Source organism: Mobula birostris, chromosome 5, assembly GCF_030028105.1.
Source record: "Mobula birostris isolate sMobBir1 chromosome 5, sMobBir1.hap1, whole genome shotgun sequence".
NCBI lineage: Eukaryota > Metazoa > Chordata > Chondrichthyes > Myliobatiformes > Myliobatidae > Mobula > Mobula birostris.
Genome location: NC_092374.1, coordinates 33,168,279 through 33,181,627, shown reverse-complemented (window position 1 = coordinate 33,181,627; position 13,349 = coordinate 33,168,279). Strand labels below are relative to the sequence as shown.

The 13,349-nt window shown below is 42.4% G+C and overlaps 1 protein-coding gene across 4 annotated transcripts in view; it reads left to right on the top strand.

Moving 5' to 3' along the window:
- Positions 1 to 13,349, top strand: part of LOC140197613 (cardiomyopathy-associated protein 5-like) — a 110,237-nt gene that overhangs the window by 66,886 nt on the left and 30,002 nt on the right. The window contains exons 6-9 of one of the 4 annotated variants that reach the window (XM_072257823.1): positions 586 to 707; positions 5,858 to 6,007; positions 8,141 to 8,290; positions 11,964 to 12,111. In XM_072257823.1, coding sequence (XP_072113924.1) covers positions 586 to 707; positions 5,858 to 6,007; positions 8,141 to 8,290; positions 11,964 to 12,111 — 570 coding nt within the window. Of the gene's footprint in view, positions 1 to 585; positions 708 to 5,857; positions 6,008 to 8,140; positions 8,291 to 11,963; positions 12,112 to 13,349 lie in introns of those variants that run through there. The other 3 variants (XR_011885974.1, XM_072257824.1, XM_072257825.1) reach the window with 3 other exon arrangements.

Here is a 13,349-nt window from a genome sequence, read left to right as displayed (position 1 = left end):
CCAGTCCTGAAACTAATTCGGGAGAAATTACTGGCTAAAGAAATTCATCCTCACCGTTCTTCTACAGAGATTCTGATTCTGTGCCCTTTGGTTCTAGACTCGCCGCTATAGGAAACATTCTCTCTATATATCTCCACTCTATGTGTCCCTATCAATCTATGATTTTTTTAGATTGATTATTACAAAATTATGACTAAATTCCTTCAAATAGTTCTGAATGGTTTAATTTCCAAAATAATTCACTGTCATTAGAGTTGCTTTATGTGTTGGAATATGACAGGTTCTCAGATAATTATAGTCTTTAAATGTTAAGAAAACTGTTGATGAAACAAAATATGATATTCGTGGGTGATAACAGAATCCATGAAAATGTTCAATGGTTTAGGCAGCAGCTGTGGAGCAAGAAAGTGTTTTGGTTCAGTTCAGTGACCTTTTGCCCATTCTGCATTGTGAGTGGGAGGGAGTAGCGAAGTAATTACTCAAGAGTTATACAAACATTCCAATAATCACCTACTTTTAATAATTAATTTGCTACTGTTATTCAAAAGGAAATAGAATAACTGATAAATCAATGTCTATTTACAGAGTGATTTCTGCTTTGGAGACTGCAATTTCTCTGGATTTGAAGCCAAGTTGGTGTTCCTCCTTGGAAGACCTTGCTGTCAAATCTTCAAGATCTGGATTTGAGTCCTTGAAAAATTTACCTGGTACTGCTATTAAGCTTTATTGGCTGCTTAATCTCATTAGCATAGAGATATTTCTCCATTTAGAAGCAAGTTTCATTGACGGTTTGAGGATGCTGATAGAGTGGGAAAATTAATAACTGGGGATGTGATTCAAAAAAAGGCAAGCAGTGGATTTTCACTAGGCCAGTAGCATTACTATGTTTTTCCCCCTGGAAAGTAGTGATATAAATATGCCAACATTAATGCATTAATTAAAGTATATTGATATGACGTAAGCATGGGAATAGTGCTCTAATAACGCAGTGTTTGTCATAACCATCTCTGTGCCTTTGTGCAATATCCATACATCTGCACCTTGAGCTGACTGGAACTTGCCCACGTTTCAGCACCATCTCCGTTTCAGTGTCTATCCTGCTCACTCCCTTGAAGATAAGGTCAGATGAACTGAAAAGCTGGCCAACACATTAACCTTTCTCACAAACACTTGATCCAACAATGTTCTAAAATCACAATATTGTTAGATCTCTCAGACTCATAATGCAATCTTGATTGCTTCTGCTGGCAAATGATCAGCATCAGAATCAGATGTAATATCACCAGCATGTGTTGTGAAATTTGTTAACTTAGCAGCAGCAGTACAATGCAATCCATGATAATATAGAGATTATAAATAAATCAGTGTGTGTATATATATATATATATATATATATATATATATATATATATATATAGTTAAAAATAGTGCAAAAACAGAAATGTGTTCAATGTCCATTAAGAAATCAGAAGGCAGAGGGGAAGAAGCTGTTTCTGAATCACTGAGTGTGTGCCTTCAGGCTTCTGTACCTCCTTCCTGATGGTAGCAATGAGAAGAGGGCATGGCCTAGGTGATGGGGATCCCTAATAATAGACATCGCCTTTCTGAGGCACCGCTCCTTGAAGATGTCTTGGATGCTACAAAGCTGCATTTTATGGTTCCAATGAGCTAGCTGGTTTTGCACCTGTATCCAATCCCACTTCCATTAATAGCTTGGCTTTCTTTTGCTCGAGGATCACTAAATTCTATTCTTCAGCAGCTTCTTCTGTACCTTCTGTAATTTTATTGTTGAAGGGATATATCCGGTCTTCCAAGGTAAATTGAAAACATCTCTTGTTTTCTGTAATATTTACTGAGATTTCTGTTGTACAGAGTCCAAGTCATCTTTGCTGACTCATCTTGAGCTCTGCTTACATACTTAAGGGGTTTCCCTTCTATTTTTCTGCATTTGTTTTATATAAATGATTGGCTCACCAGGTACAATCTCACAGTGGCATTAATCCTGATTGCCCGTGTTGAATATTTGGGTACTTCTTGTTCTACAGTTAGTTATACTGTAATCATATTCTCAACAGACTCTGAAAAATAGTATGTACAATATTGCAACAGTCTATCTCATGACATCATTCTTAACAAAGTTCAAACAATGATTATGATTACACATATCATCGTATATTTATGATGAAGGTCCTGACGAAGGGTCTCGGCCTGAAACGTCGACTGTACCTCTTCCTAGAGATGCTGCCTGGCCTGCTGCGTTCACCAGCGACTTTGATGTGTGTTGCTTCAATTTCCAGCACCTGCAGAATTCCTGTTGTTTGCTATTCCTTCATTGTCGCTGGATCAGAATCATGGAATTCCCTCCCCAACAACACTGTGGGTGTACCTACACCTCAGGGGGGGCAGCGGTTCAAGAAGGCAGCCCATCACCACGTTCTCAAGGGCAACTAGGGATGGCCGATAAATGCTGGCTTAGCTGGCGATGCCCACATCCCGTAAATGAATATATTTTTTTAAAACCCGCAATGTTTGTAAAATAATTCATGCATGTAAGGGATATATATCCTTAACAAACATCTACAGATGGGCAGCGGAGAGCATCCTAGTATGCTGCATCACTGCGTGGTACGGAAAGAGCTCTGCTGCACACAGGAAGGCTCTACAACGGGTCATTGAAACTGCCCAGGCAGGCACCAGCCTACCGGCTATCACAGACATATATACAGAAAGGTGCCTGAAAAAGGCCAGCAACATAATGAAGGTTCTCACCCACCCCTCTCATGTTCTGATTGTCCCACACCCATTAGCAGACATCCCACTCTACAAAAACTCATTTCAGGGAGGTAGCACCATCAATTTGTGGCAGACTTCCGGGAGAGGTGGGATGTCTGCAATAGAGTAGCTCGTTAGCAGCTGGCCAGCTAGTTTAAATAACGTTAGCTATGCTAATGAACGAATGACACCTGTTAAACTCACCTCAACATGTCTTTTACAGTCTTAATCCACCATGGGCAATAGAAAAGTCACTGTTGCAAACAGTGCAGCGAGCAACACTGTCATTATTTTGACCCCTATTAGGCAGGGGTACACTTCAGTGTAGTCTGGGGTGACGTACGTTTTTTTTTGGAACACTGCCACTCTGACTTTTTTTGGAACTCTCTCGCTCTCTATCGCGTGCACTCTCTCGCTCGTTTCACTTGTGCTTGCTTTCTCGCTCTTGCTCTCGCTGCTCGCGCTTGCTTGCTCGTCCTCCCTCTCTCGTGCTTGCTTTCTCACGCGCGCTGTCTCTCTCGTGGTCACTCTCACTCGCGCTTGCTCTCTCGCTCTTGCTCTCGCTCTCTCTCGCGCTTGCTTTCTCACTCTCGTGCTTGCTTTCTCGCGCTGTCTCGCGCACGCGCTCTCTCGCTTGCTTTCTTTGCTTTCTTGCTTTTGCGCTCACTCTCTCTCGCACATTCTCTCACGCTCACTCTCAAAAAATTCAATTTCCAGGACATTGTATATAATTTGCGGGCATCAGGGAGCCACTATTAATATGCGGGAGACTCCCGGAACTTCCGGGAGAGGTGGGATGTCTGCACCAGGGTGGAGGCTATGTAGCATCCACACCAGGACCTCCAGACTCAACAACAGTTACTTTCTCCAAGTAGTAAGGTTGATCGACGCCTCCACCCACTAACCCACCACACCCCAACCACCACTACGTTATCATTTCCTGTCGGTCATCTTATGCACAGACACTCCTATCATCATTTTATGGACATACAATCAATCTATGTGTATAAGCTATTTTTGAGTACTTTATTGCATTTTTTTTATTACTGTGTTGTGCTCTTTGCAACACACACAAGATGTTGGAGGAACACAGCAGGTCAGAGAGCATCTATGGAAATGAATGAACAATCAATGTTTCGGGCCAAGACCCCTGGTCAGGACTGGAAAGGAAGGGGGAAGAGGCCAGAATAACAAGGGCGAAGGAGGGGAAGGAGGACAAGCTAGAAAGGGATAGGAGGTGGGCAGAAAGGAGAAGAGGTAATAGGCCAGAATGGGGAATGGAAGAAGAGGGAAGGGAGAGGGGAAAAGAAAAAAATATTATCAAAAGGAGAAATTGATGTTCATACCATCAGGTTGAAGGTTACCCAGAGGGAATATGAGGTGTTGCTCCTCCACCCTGAGAGTGGCCTCATTGTGGTGGAAGAGAAGCCCGTGCACTGACATGTCAGAACAGGAATGGAGATAGGAATAAAAATGGTTGACCACCATTTGTGACTGGTGAGGTAAACATATGGTAGGATCCTGTTGAAGATGTTGGAAATTGCAGAGAAGGATATGTTGGATGTGAAGGCTTATGGTATGGTAGGTGAGGACAAAGCACAACTCTATCCATGATAAGGTGGCAGGAAGAAGGAGTGAATGCAGGAACTGGAGGAGATGCAGGTGAGGGCAGCATCAATGAAGTGAAACCCCATTCTTTGAAGAAGGGGGATGTGTCTGATGTCCTGGAAAGGAAAGTCTCATCCTGGGAACAGATGTGGCAGAGACAAAGGCACTGAGATAAGGGAATTGCATTTTTATAGGAGACAGGGTGAGAAGAAGTATAGTCAAGATAGCCATGGGAATCGGTAGGCTTATAAAAGAAGTCAGTAGACAGTTTATCTCCAGAGATGGAGACAGAGAGATTGAGAAAAGGGAGAGAGGTGTCAGAAATGGACCAAGTGAATCTGGGGGCAGTGTGGAAGGTGGAGGCAAAGTTGATTGTGTTCTTTATCTTATATTTTTTTTGTTGCATCAGAGCCAGAATAACAATTGTTTTATTCTCCTTTACACTTGTGTATAGAGCATGACATTAAGCAATCTTGAATCTTCTTGAACCTTGAAATAATGAATGTATATGGCAAATAAAATTAATCCTTGATCAACATATGGCTGTAGCCAGAATGGGATTAGTGACCTCAAGTACCTGACCTCCAGAGTGTTCAGAGTTTGTGTGACTTCGTATTGTGTTTGTGGTCCATCTTAGCTACTTTCCAAAGCACTGGCAAGAAAAGGGTGACATCCTAGAACCTCCCTTTTCTCCTGCATTCCTTGGGTGGATGAGTTTTTAAAGGGATGGATCAAAATATCAGGCGTCAGCTAATTAATTCTATTTTTGCCTTTAAGTTTAAAAGTATATCATTCAGCGTACATCCTTTAAAATGTCTAAGTGAAAGTCCAGTGCTGCTGTCAGTGGCAGAGCGCAAATTTAGTGGCATTTGGCCAGTGGAAGAGAGGGGTCGGGTAAGTTTCCCAACAGCTGCTTCAAGCTTGGAGCTGTTGACTCACCAAGAAGGCTGTCTCCTTCAGCGCTCACTTGAGGAACCTTTTCAAAGCTTTCCATTATTTCCAGCTTTCTCGGAGTGTTTCTTTCTCCCCACTAATATGAGGGCCTTGATCATAAAGTAATACTTTGCCAATTCTCTGCAAAGTAACACTTCAACCAATAGCAATCCAATGTGTGCCATTCAGAAGATGGGAGTTCTCATGGGGCCATTAGTCATTATTTCATCCCTTCCAAGAACTGTGTAAGACTTACTTCAACTCATAGGACTTACAGTCCGTGTTTCCTCTCTTATCCTTAAGGGATCAACTAAAGTTTCTTTTTATAATCATGTGCATCACTACAATCACATGTTCCCTTCTGGAATTCAAATTTCCTTATTTTCTCATGATGTGGGAGGCAATTTGGCCCTACAAGTCTATGCTGGCTGAGGAAGAAAAGTATTTCATGACAGAGGAATGCCAATAACACTTAAAAGAATGAGTATATTTTTCAGCGTATAAAATTTTTGATTTGTCTCACAGAATTTTATTTTTTTTTCAGTTCCCCACTCTCCAACAGTTGTACCTCAGGAGCCAAATACAGCAACCAGCACAACAATAACCGTCTATTGGACAGTTGCAGAGGAAGACGTCATTGATTATTTCCAGGTGTACTGCGTGGAGCATTCTGAGGGAAGCCGAGAACTAAGCGGTAAGGGCCCACATTGATCACTGTCCATTTTTGATCTGATTTCAATACGTCAGTGAGCTTTAATATATATATATATAACAGAAATGACTAAATAATTGCAATAATGTACGGTGTACCTTATTAATAATAAAGTCCTACTTGGGTCTTTAGCTCCCAGTGGAGCATAGGCCATTGATGACCTCCCGTCTCCATCTTCCTCGGAAGTTGATGGTATTGGAAATAATTCAAATGGTTGACGTAGGTGGTTGATGGTTAAGTTGAGTTGGTCAATGCTGGAGTTCACCAACACTTCTGCAATCCATTGCATCCACTGTTACAGGGCACTGACCTATACAGCTTCACCAGAGCCCTGTTGGCCGGCCTTACCAGTTCCCACCTTTCACGAAAGGAACGTAGGGTTGGACTTTGAGAGGCATGAATATCTTTGTTTAATTATCTATTTCATCTCCTGAGCCTCACAAACTAAAGTGAGATACACTGGAAGATGAAAATCGGAAATAAATAGAGAAGATGCTAGGAATTCTCAATAGGTCAATTAACGTCTATAGAAAGAGAGAAAAGACAAACATTTCAAGCTTTGACTTTACATCAGAAGCTCCAGTAAGATTATCATTTATCTATCTCTCTGGCCATAGATGTGATCTGAGCTATAAGACATGGAAAGAGAATAAGGCCATTCCGCCCCTTCTGCCTGCACGTGGTCCATATGCGTCCATTCTCTGCATAATCCCCTCTGTCATATCTGTTTCTACCACCAGCCCAGCAATCCATTCCTGTCAGCCACTACTCTCTATGTGCAAATAAACCTCCCCCACACATCTCCTTTGAACCTTCCTGTTCTCACCTCAAATACATATCCTCTAGTATTAGACTTTCAAGTTCAAGTTTAATTATCATTCAACCATGCAGGGATACCAAAAAAAAACACAGCCAGATGAAGTTGCATTCCTCTTGGGCCAAGGTGCGAACCACAGTCCCAGCATTCATACACGGCACAAGACACATATAGCACGTACTGTGATAGCAGTAAACAAACAGTAAACAGCAGTAAAGATAGCAGTAAACATACAGTCTCAAAGAATATTTGTCACCCAAGTCCCTGAGTGACATAGAAACACATAAACACAGAAAACCTAGAGCACAATACAGGCCCTTTGGCCCACAATACTGTACTGAACATGTACTTACTTTAGAAATTACCCAGGGTTACCAATAGCTCTCTATTTTTCTAAGCTCCATGTACCCACCCAGGAGTCTCTTAAAAGATCCTATCGTGTCTTCCTCCATCACCATCGCTGGCAGCCCATTCCATGCACTCACCACTCTCTGCATAAAAAAACTTACCCCTGACATCTCCTCTGTAGCTACTTCCAAGGACCTTAAAAATGTGCCCTCTCACGTTCGCCATTTTGGTCCTGGGAAAAAGCCTTGTTCTGTGAATTGATGGAGCATGGGGTGTTGTTGACAGGAGCAAGCGGTTCTCAGCAGTCCCCAGACAAACATATGCACACATGCAATCCAGTTTGTGTCCTACCGAGCGAACACTGGGGGACAGCCCCCAGTACAACATACACTCCACACCGCCTCCAGCATTTAGCCTCGTGGACTGCTGCGACAGGCGAGCCCGCGGCACGATGCTTAGACCTCGCTACAACCGAGGCTACGCAGCTGCCACACCGATTAACCAGTGAACCATTCACTCAGCATTTTATATTACCAATGTCCACCAGAATTTTACGATTGTGAAAAAGGCATCCAAGACATTCACTCGCTGTTAGACCACACACCACTTTCGCACTGACTCTGACACCTTTCTGTAGCAGGCAGCAGCACGGTCTGCAAGTCCAGCTCCTCCACCAACAAGCAACTCGCTGATGGGGTAGACCTGCAGTATTTCAACCCTATCGATACCGCTCATAATTGTATCAACTTCTATCATATCTTCCATCAGTCTCCATCATTCCAGAGAAAAGAAACCTAGTTTGTCCAGCCTTGTATCACATACTCTCTAATCTAGGCAGCAACCTGGTAAACCTTTTCTGCACCCTCTGTATACCCTCCACATCATTCTGTAATGCAGTTCCCCAGAATTTTATGAAGCTGCAATACAACTTTCTCACTTTTTTCTTAAAGGGAGTACTGCTGAAGAATATAAAATGGCAGTGAAGGAAAGTTATTGTGTTCTGGACAATCTGGAGCCAAGCAGGCGTTATCTAGTTTGGGTGATGGCAGTGAACTTTGCTGGGTGCAGTCTGCCTAGTGAGAAAGTGATGATTCAAACTGGTGAGTATGCTCAAGTGGTGTGGCTGAAAAATATTCTACATGGTGATAATATGTTTTACCTTTTAGCTAGAAGTTCCATGTAAATGCTACCATGAGTTGATTTCCCACTTTGCTGTTCAATAAGCTCATTCAAAGAGTAGTTTACTCAGCTGAGTGGTGGATTAGCTACAATAAATGGGAGCACACACAAATGCTGGAGGAACTCAGCAGGCCAGGCGGCATCTGTGGAAAAGAGTAAACAGTTGAGGTTTCTCGGTCCAAAACGTCCACTGTTTTACTCTTTTATATGGATGCTGCCTGGCCTGCTGAGTTCCTCCAGCGTTGTGTGCTGTTTGCATTTACAGCTTCTGCAGATTTTCCCGTGTTTACAATAGATGGCAGTTGCCTGTTTGGTATAGCGAGGACTCCAATGGTCAGGTCTCCAGTCCAGAACACTATACGATGGCCTTTACTACACGTGTATATCAGGTGAGAACGGATTTGATCCAAATGGGATCATATTTCTCTTATATCACTCACCCCTGTGACTGGATCACAATCTGACATTGCTGAGGCTCTCAGAACAGCAAAGGAGATTGTGTAAAATGAAACACATCAAATCATCTGTATCCTGAGGAGTTTATTTAAAGACATACAGCACAGTAACAGGCTCTTCCAGCCCAATGAGCACATGCCACCCAATTATACACGTGTGACAAATTAACATACCAACTCATACACCTTTGCAACGTGGGAGGGAACTGGAGCTCCCAGACAGAGCCCACATAGTCACAGGGGGAACGTGCAAACTCCTTTCAGACAGCAGCAGGACTTGAGCCTGGGTTGCTGGTACTGTGCTAACCACTATGCTACTGTGCCTCCCTGTGCTGTTGAGCAAAGAAAGCTAGTTTTTAAAAAAATTCTGATGTGACTGAGACTTCCTGTTTCTTAAGATATTTTACTTTCAATCTTGAATTACCTCTACGAGGACAGTTCACCAGTTCACCTTGAAGCAGAATTTTGCCAACTTGCTCCCATAACCCTTGACAAACAAATTTGAAATAAGTCTCTGGTTAATCTGTGAGACTAACTAAATTACTGAGCTAATGTCTGCTTTTTGCTCTATTGACTACTGAATCAATTTCTGTACGACTTGAATGATTTACCTCACAAACAATTATCATCTGCTGAGAAGTACACACATAATTGCATATTTTTGGTTTTTGCTAATTTAAATTAAGTGTCTGATCCATTACCAAATCAATGAGTTTTTTTACTTGGAAATAACGTCACCTGCAGCTACTCAGCTAAGACTGAGGAACAGAGGGATGCTGGTGGCATCTTCTTCTCTGAGGATCTTCACCTTGTGGTGGTGGAGACGATTCTGTGTTCCTGAGATCCCGAGAGTGATGGTGTCTAGTGTTCAGCCATCTGGCACATAGCTCCTGGTAGGGTCAAGGGGGAATTTCTGCATAAAAAGCAATCCAAGTAAGACCTCCAAATAAGCAGTGGAGCTGGTGAAGGATGATAACGCATCACAACAGGAGTGAAGGCAGAGCAAGGCTGCAGCAGCCCCAGTCATCTTGCAATCCGTGCCACTGGGCCCTGACCCCGCTCTTTCAAGGACCGCGTGCATCAACCTCCCCACATTAATCAAAGTCATGCACGGGTATTCTTCATTAAGGGAGAATGCAACCCCTTAGGAGGATGTTGCACTCAACTCGAGTGCTTGCACCGCTGTTACTGCTACGTTAAGCTGCTGCTTCCTTCCAGCTAACTGCAGGTCCCCAGTTGTATTAAAGGGACACTCTGTCAAAACGGTAGCTGGAGCCTGACACTGTCAGCGTGCATATTGCTAGGTAGCGGAACCAATGGAGGTTAGAAAAGAAAAGATCTTGAAACATTTTACCTGCATTAAGTATGCTGTTTATATTACATCTCTTTGGCAGGTCACTGTCACCTGTTTAACATTAATTGTCAATAGATTTCAAACTGATATATTTATTTTGCAGAAAATTCAGAGCCGTTGAGCACTGATATTTGATTTTGATCCACACTCTTTCAAATGAGAGGAGTGTATTGGGCTCAAGATACTCACTGCCCTTTCTGAAGGTGCTAATCTCTTTTTTTTAAAAAAAGAGACATTTAATTGGCGAAGAATGGTTTTATATCATGTCTCACAAGAAGTGATGCTCTCTCCTGAAGTGTTTAAACCATAGAAATCATAAATTTGTTCCATATATGAAGACAGCCTTGACAAAGAACTTCTAACATAAACCCATAACCAGTTCTGTGCGCAGTCCACTGGATATTCAATCACCCATGAGACCATCATTGTCTCTTTCTAAAAAGCTTCAAACTTAGTTGTTCACAGAAAGACCAAGGCAAAACCCTACAGTGTTGAAATAAAAAGAGAACATGCTGAAAATATGCTCCCGATCGAATACCACTTAATGGAGAGTGAAGCAGTTAACTTTGAAGAAAGATAATTAACAGTTAGTGTTTCGCATGAATGATATTTCACCAGTGCAATTTCTAATGAGAGGTCATTATGCAGATACATTAAGTCTATATTTCCCTCTTTCTACCAGTGATGCCTGAGCTGCAGTCACTTATAGAGTTGCTGTTCCTTGTCTTTTTTTTGGTCTTCCAATCTGGCCCTGCATTTATGCAGGGGCTGATTTGTACTATCACATGTCACGTGGTCACCTTCATCAAGTGTTTCATCCAGTTGTCTACTCCTTAACAAGATCCCTTAACAAGAAGGAGTGTCATATCTGTTACAAACATTCCATCAAGGGTTAACATAAAATGTTTTATTTTTTCTCTTCCGCATTGCTGTCAAAACTAGCAATACGTAGTAAATACCAATCTTCACTGCCTAGCAGCAAATTCAGCTGCGTGGGTTTCCTCTAGTTTCCTCCCACATCCCAGAAGCTGGCAGGTTGATTGGTTAATTGGCCACTGTAAATTTTGTAAACATGGCAGTGAGTGGTCGAATCTGGGGAGTCAATAGGAATGTGAGGAGAATATAAAGAAATTAATGCTTTAGGTCGTTGTGGGCCCAATGGGTCTGTTTCTGTGTTGTGTAACTCTGACTATAAAATCAGTTTATGAAGTAATCTGGATATTTTTTTGTAAAGGCCGGTATCGCCCTTGGCAACTGTAGTGACTGTACAGGAAAACCTATCTGTTTTGTTGATGGCCAGTGGTTAAGGAAATCTGCTTCTCTTAGTCCAACTATGTGGATCAGAACAATGCAGCCGACTCTTAGCTACCCTCTGAAATGGTTGTAACAAATCATAATTAAAAATAGAACACATCAATAGAATGAGCAACTATGTGGGAGAAGCTTCCTCACTGGGGCTTTATTGGTTCAGTCTTCACCTTTCCAGGGAATTAGTCGTGAATATTTATTGTTTATCTGCTGCTGATACCCATGTCCCATAAGGAAAACTTAAAACTTAGCATTAGCCCGAAATTAAACTTTCAATCTGTGGAATGGGGTGTGATATTATGTGATGCTTGTAATGAAATTGGCCCAGCCTGATAGCGTTATGTTTTGTCCATGGTGATGGTGGTGAAAAGCATGCTCTCCACGTACTGAGGATTTTCTTTTACAAAGTAGTAAGTGGCCATCGTACAGTCAGGAGATGAAGCTGCATAATTATATTGTGACTTGTCTCTTGCGCAGTTCCAGCGGCACCTATGATTAATGCTGAGGATTGTACTGTGTGCTGGGACAGTGCCACTATCCGCTGGACGTCTGGAGATCTCGATACTATTGACTTCTTCATCCTTGAGTTTCACAAACAAAACTATCATCAAAAATCAAAGTTCAGGTCAGTTTGACTCCTGGTCGAGAAGTCGTCTTATTCAGCTGCTATTTTCTAAAACAACTTATCTACTAATTTTTAAAAAAGCAAATACAAATATGAAGTATTTCATCAGCTGCAACAGATCTTATGCTCTATAGGTTCCACATTTCCAGGTTTTCATGGTACCAGTGTAGTCAGAGCAGACTGTAGGATAAAGAGTACACCTGATACAGGTAAAGAAAGACCATGTTTCACTGGACATAAAGCATTGCCAATGATGAAGCAAAATGACCTCGCCAGCAGTTTCCTCAGCTTTGATTCTCTGGTCTGAATAAACCTTCCAACATTGGTCATCATCTCAACAATATTCCCTGACCCTATGTGCCTCTGGCGCTGTGTTCTTACCATCCTGGGCAGAGTTGCCCCATGCTGAGGGGTAAACCAGCCTTAGGGAGGTAGGAGCCAGCGCCCTTCCTTCATGATGAAAGGATTCGGCCTGAAACGTCGACTGTTTATTCATTTCCAATAGATGCTGCCTGACCTGCTGATTTCCTCCAGCATTTTGTACTGTATGTGTAACTCTTCTTTTATCCATCTCCTGTGTCCCCAAATCTGCCTTTCTCTCTCATCATTTATGAAACTCGTTATACGAGGAGTGATTGATAAGTTCGTGGCCTAAGGTAGAAGGAGTCAATTTTATAATACCTAGCACATTTATTTTTCAACATAGTCCCCTCCTACATTTACACACTTAGTCCAGCATACGGATCCTTCTTTGTAGAAGTCAGTGTCTTGGACCTCCAGAAAGTGGTCCACAGCAGGGGTGATTGATAAGTTCATGGCCTAAGGTGGAAGGAGATGAGTTATTAACTTCAAACTTTCTGCATAGTCACCCAAAGAGTTGAACTGCACGTGCATGTAACGAGAGCTGTATAACTCATCTCCTTCTACCTTAGGCCACGAACTTATCAATTACCCCTCGTAGATCCCCTTTTGACCCTCACTTTCCTGTCACTTTCCTTCCTTCCTTCCTTGGCCATTTTTCCCTCTTCCCCCTATGCTACTCCATACCCATACTTGGGGTCCGAGTCCATAGGATGCTCAAAGCAGCTGCGCAGGTTGACTCTGTGGTTAAGAAGAAGGCATATGGTGTATTGGCCTTCATCAATCGTGGAATTGAATTTAGGAGCCGAGAGGTAATGTTGCAGATATATAGGACCCTGGTCAGACCCCACTTGGAGTACTGTGCTCATTTCTGGTTG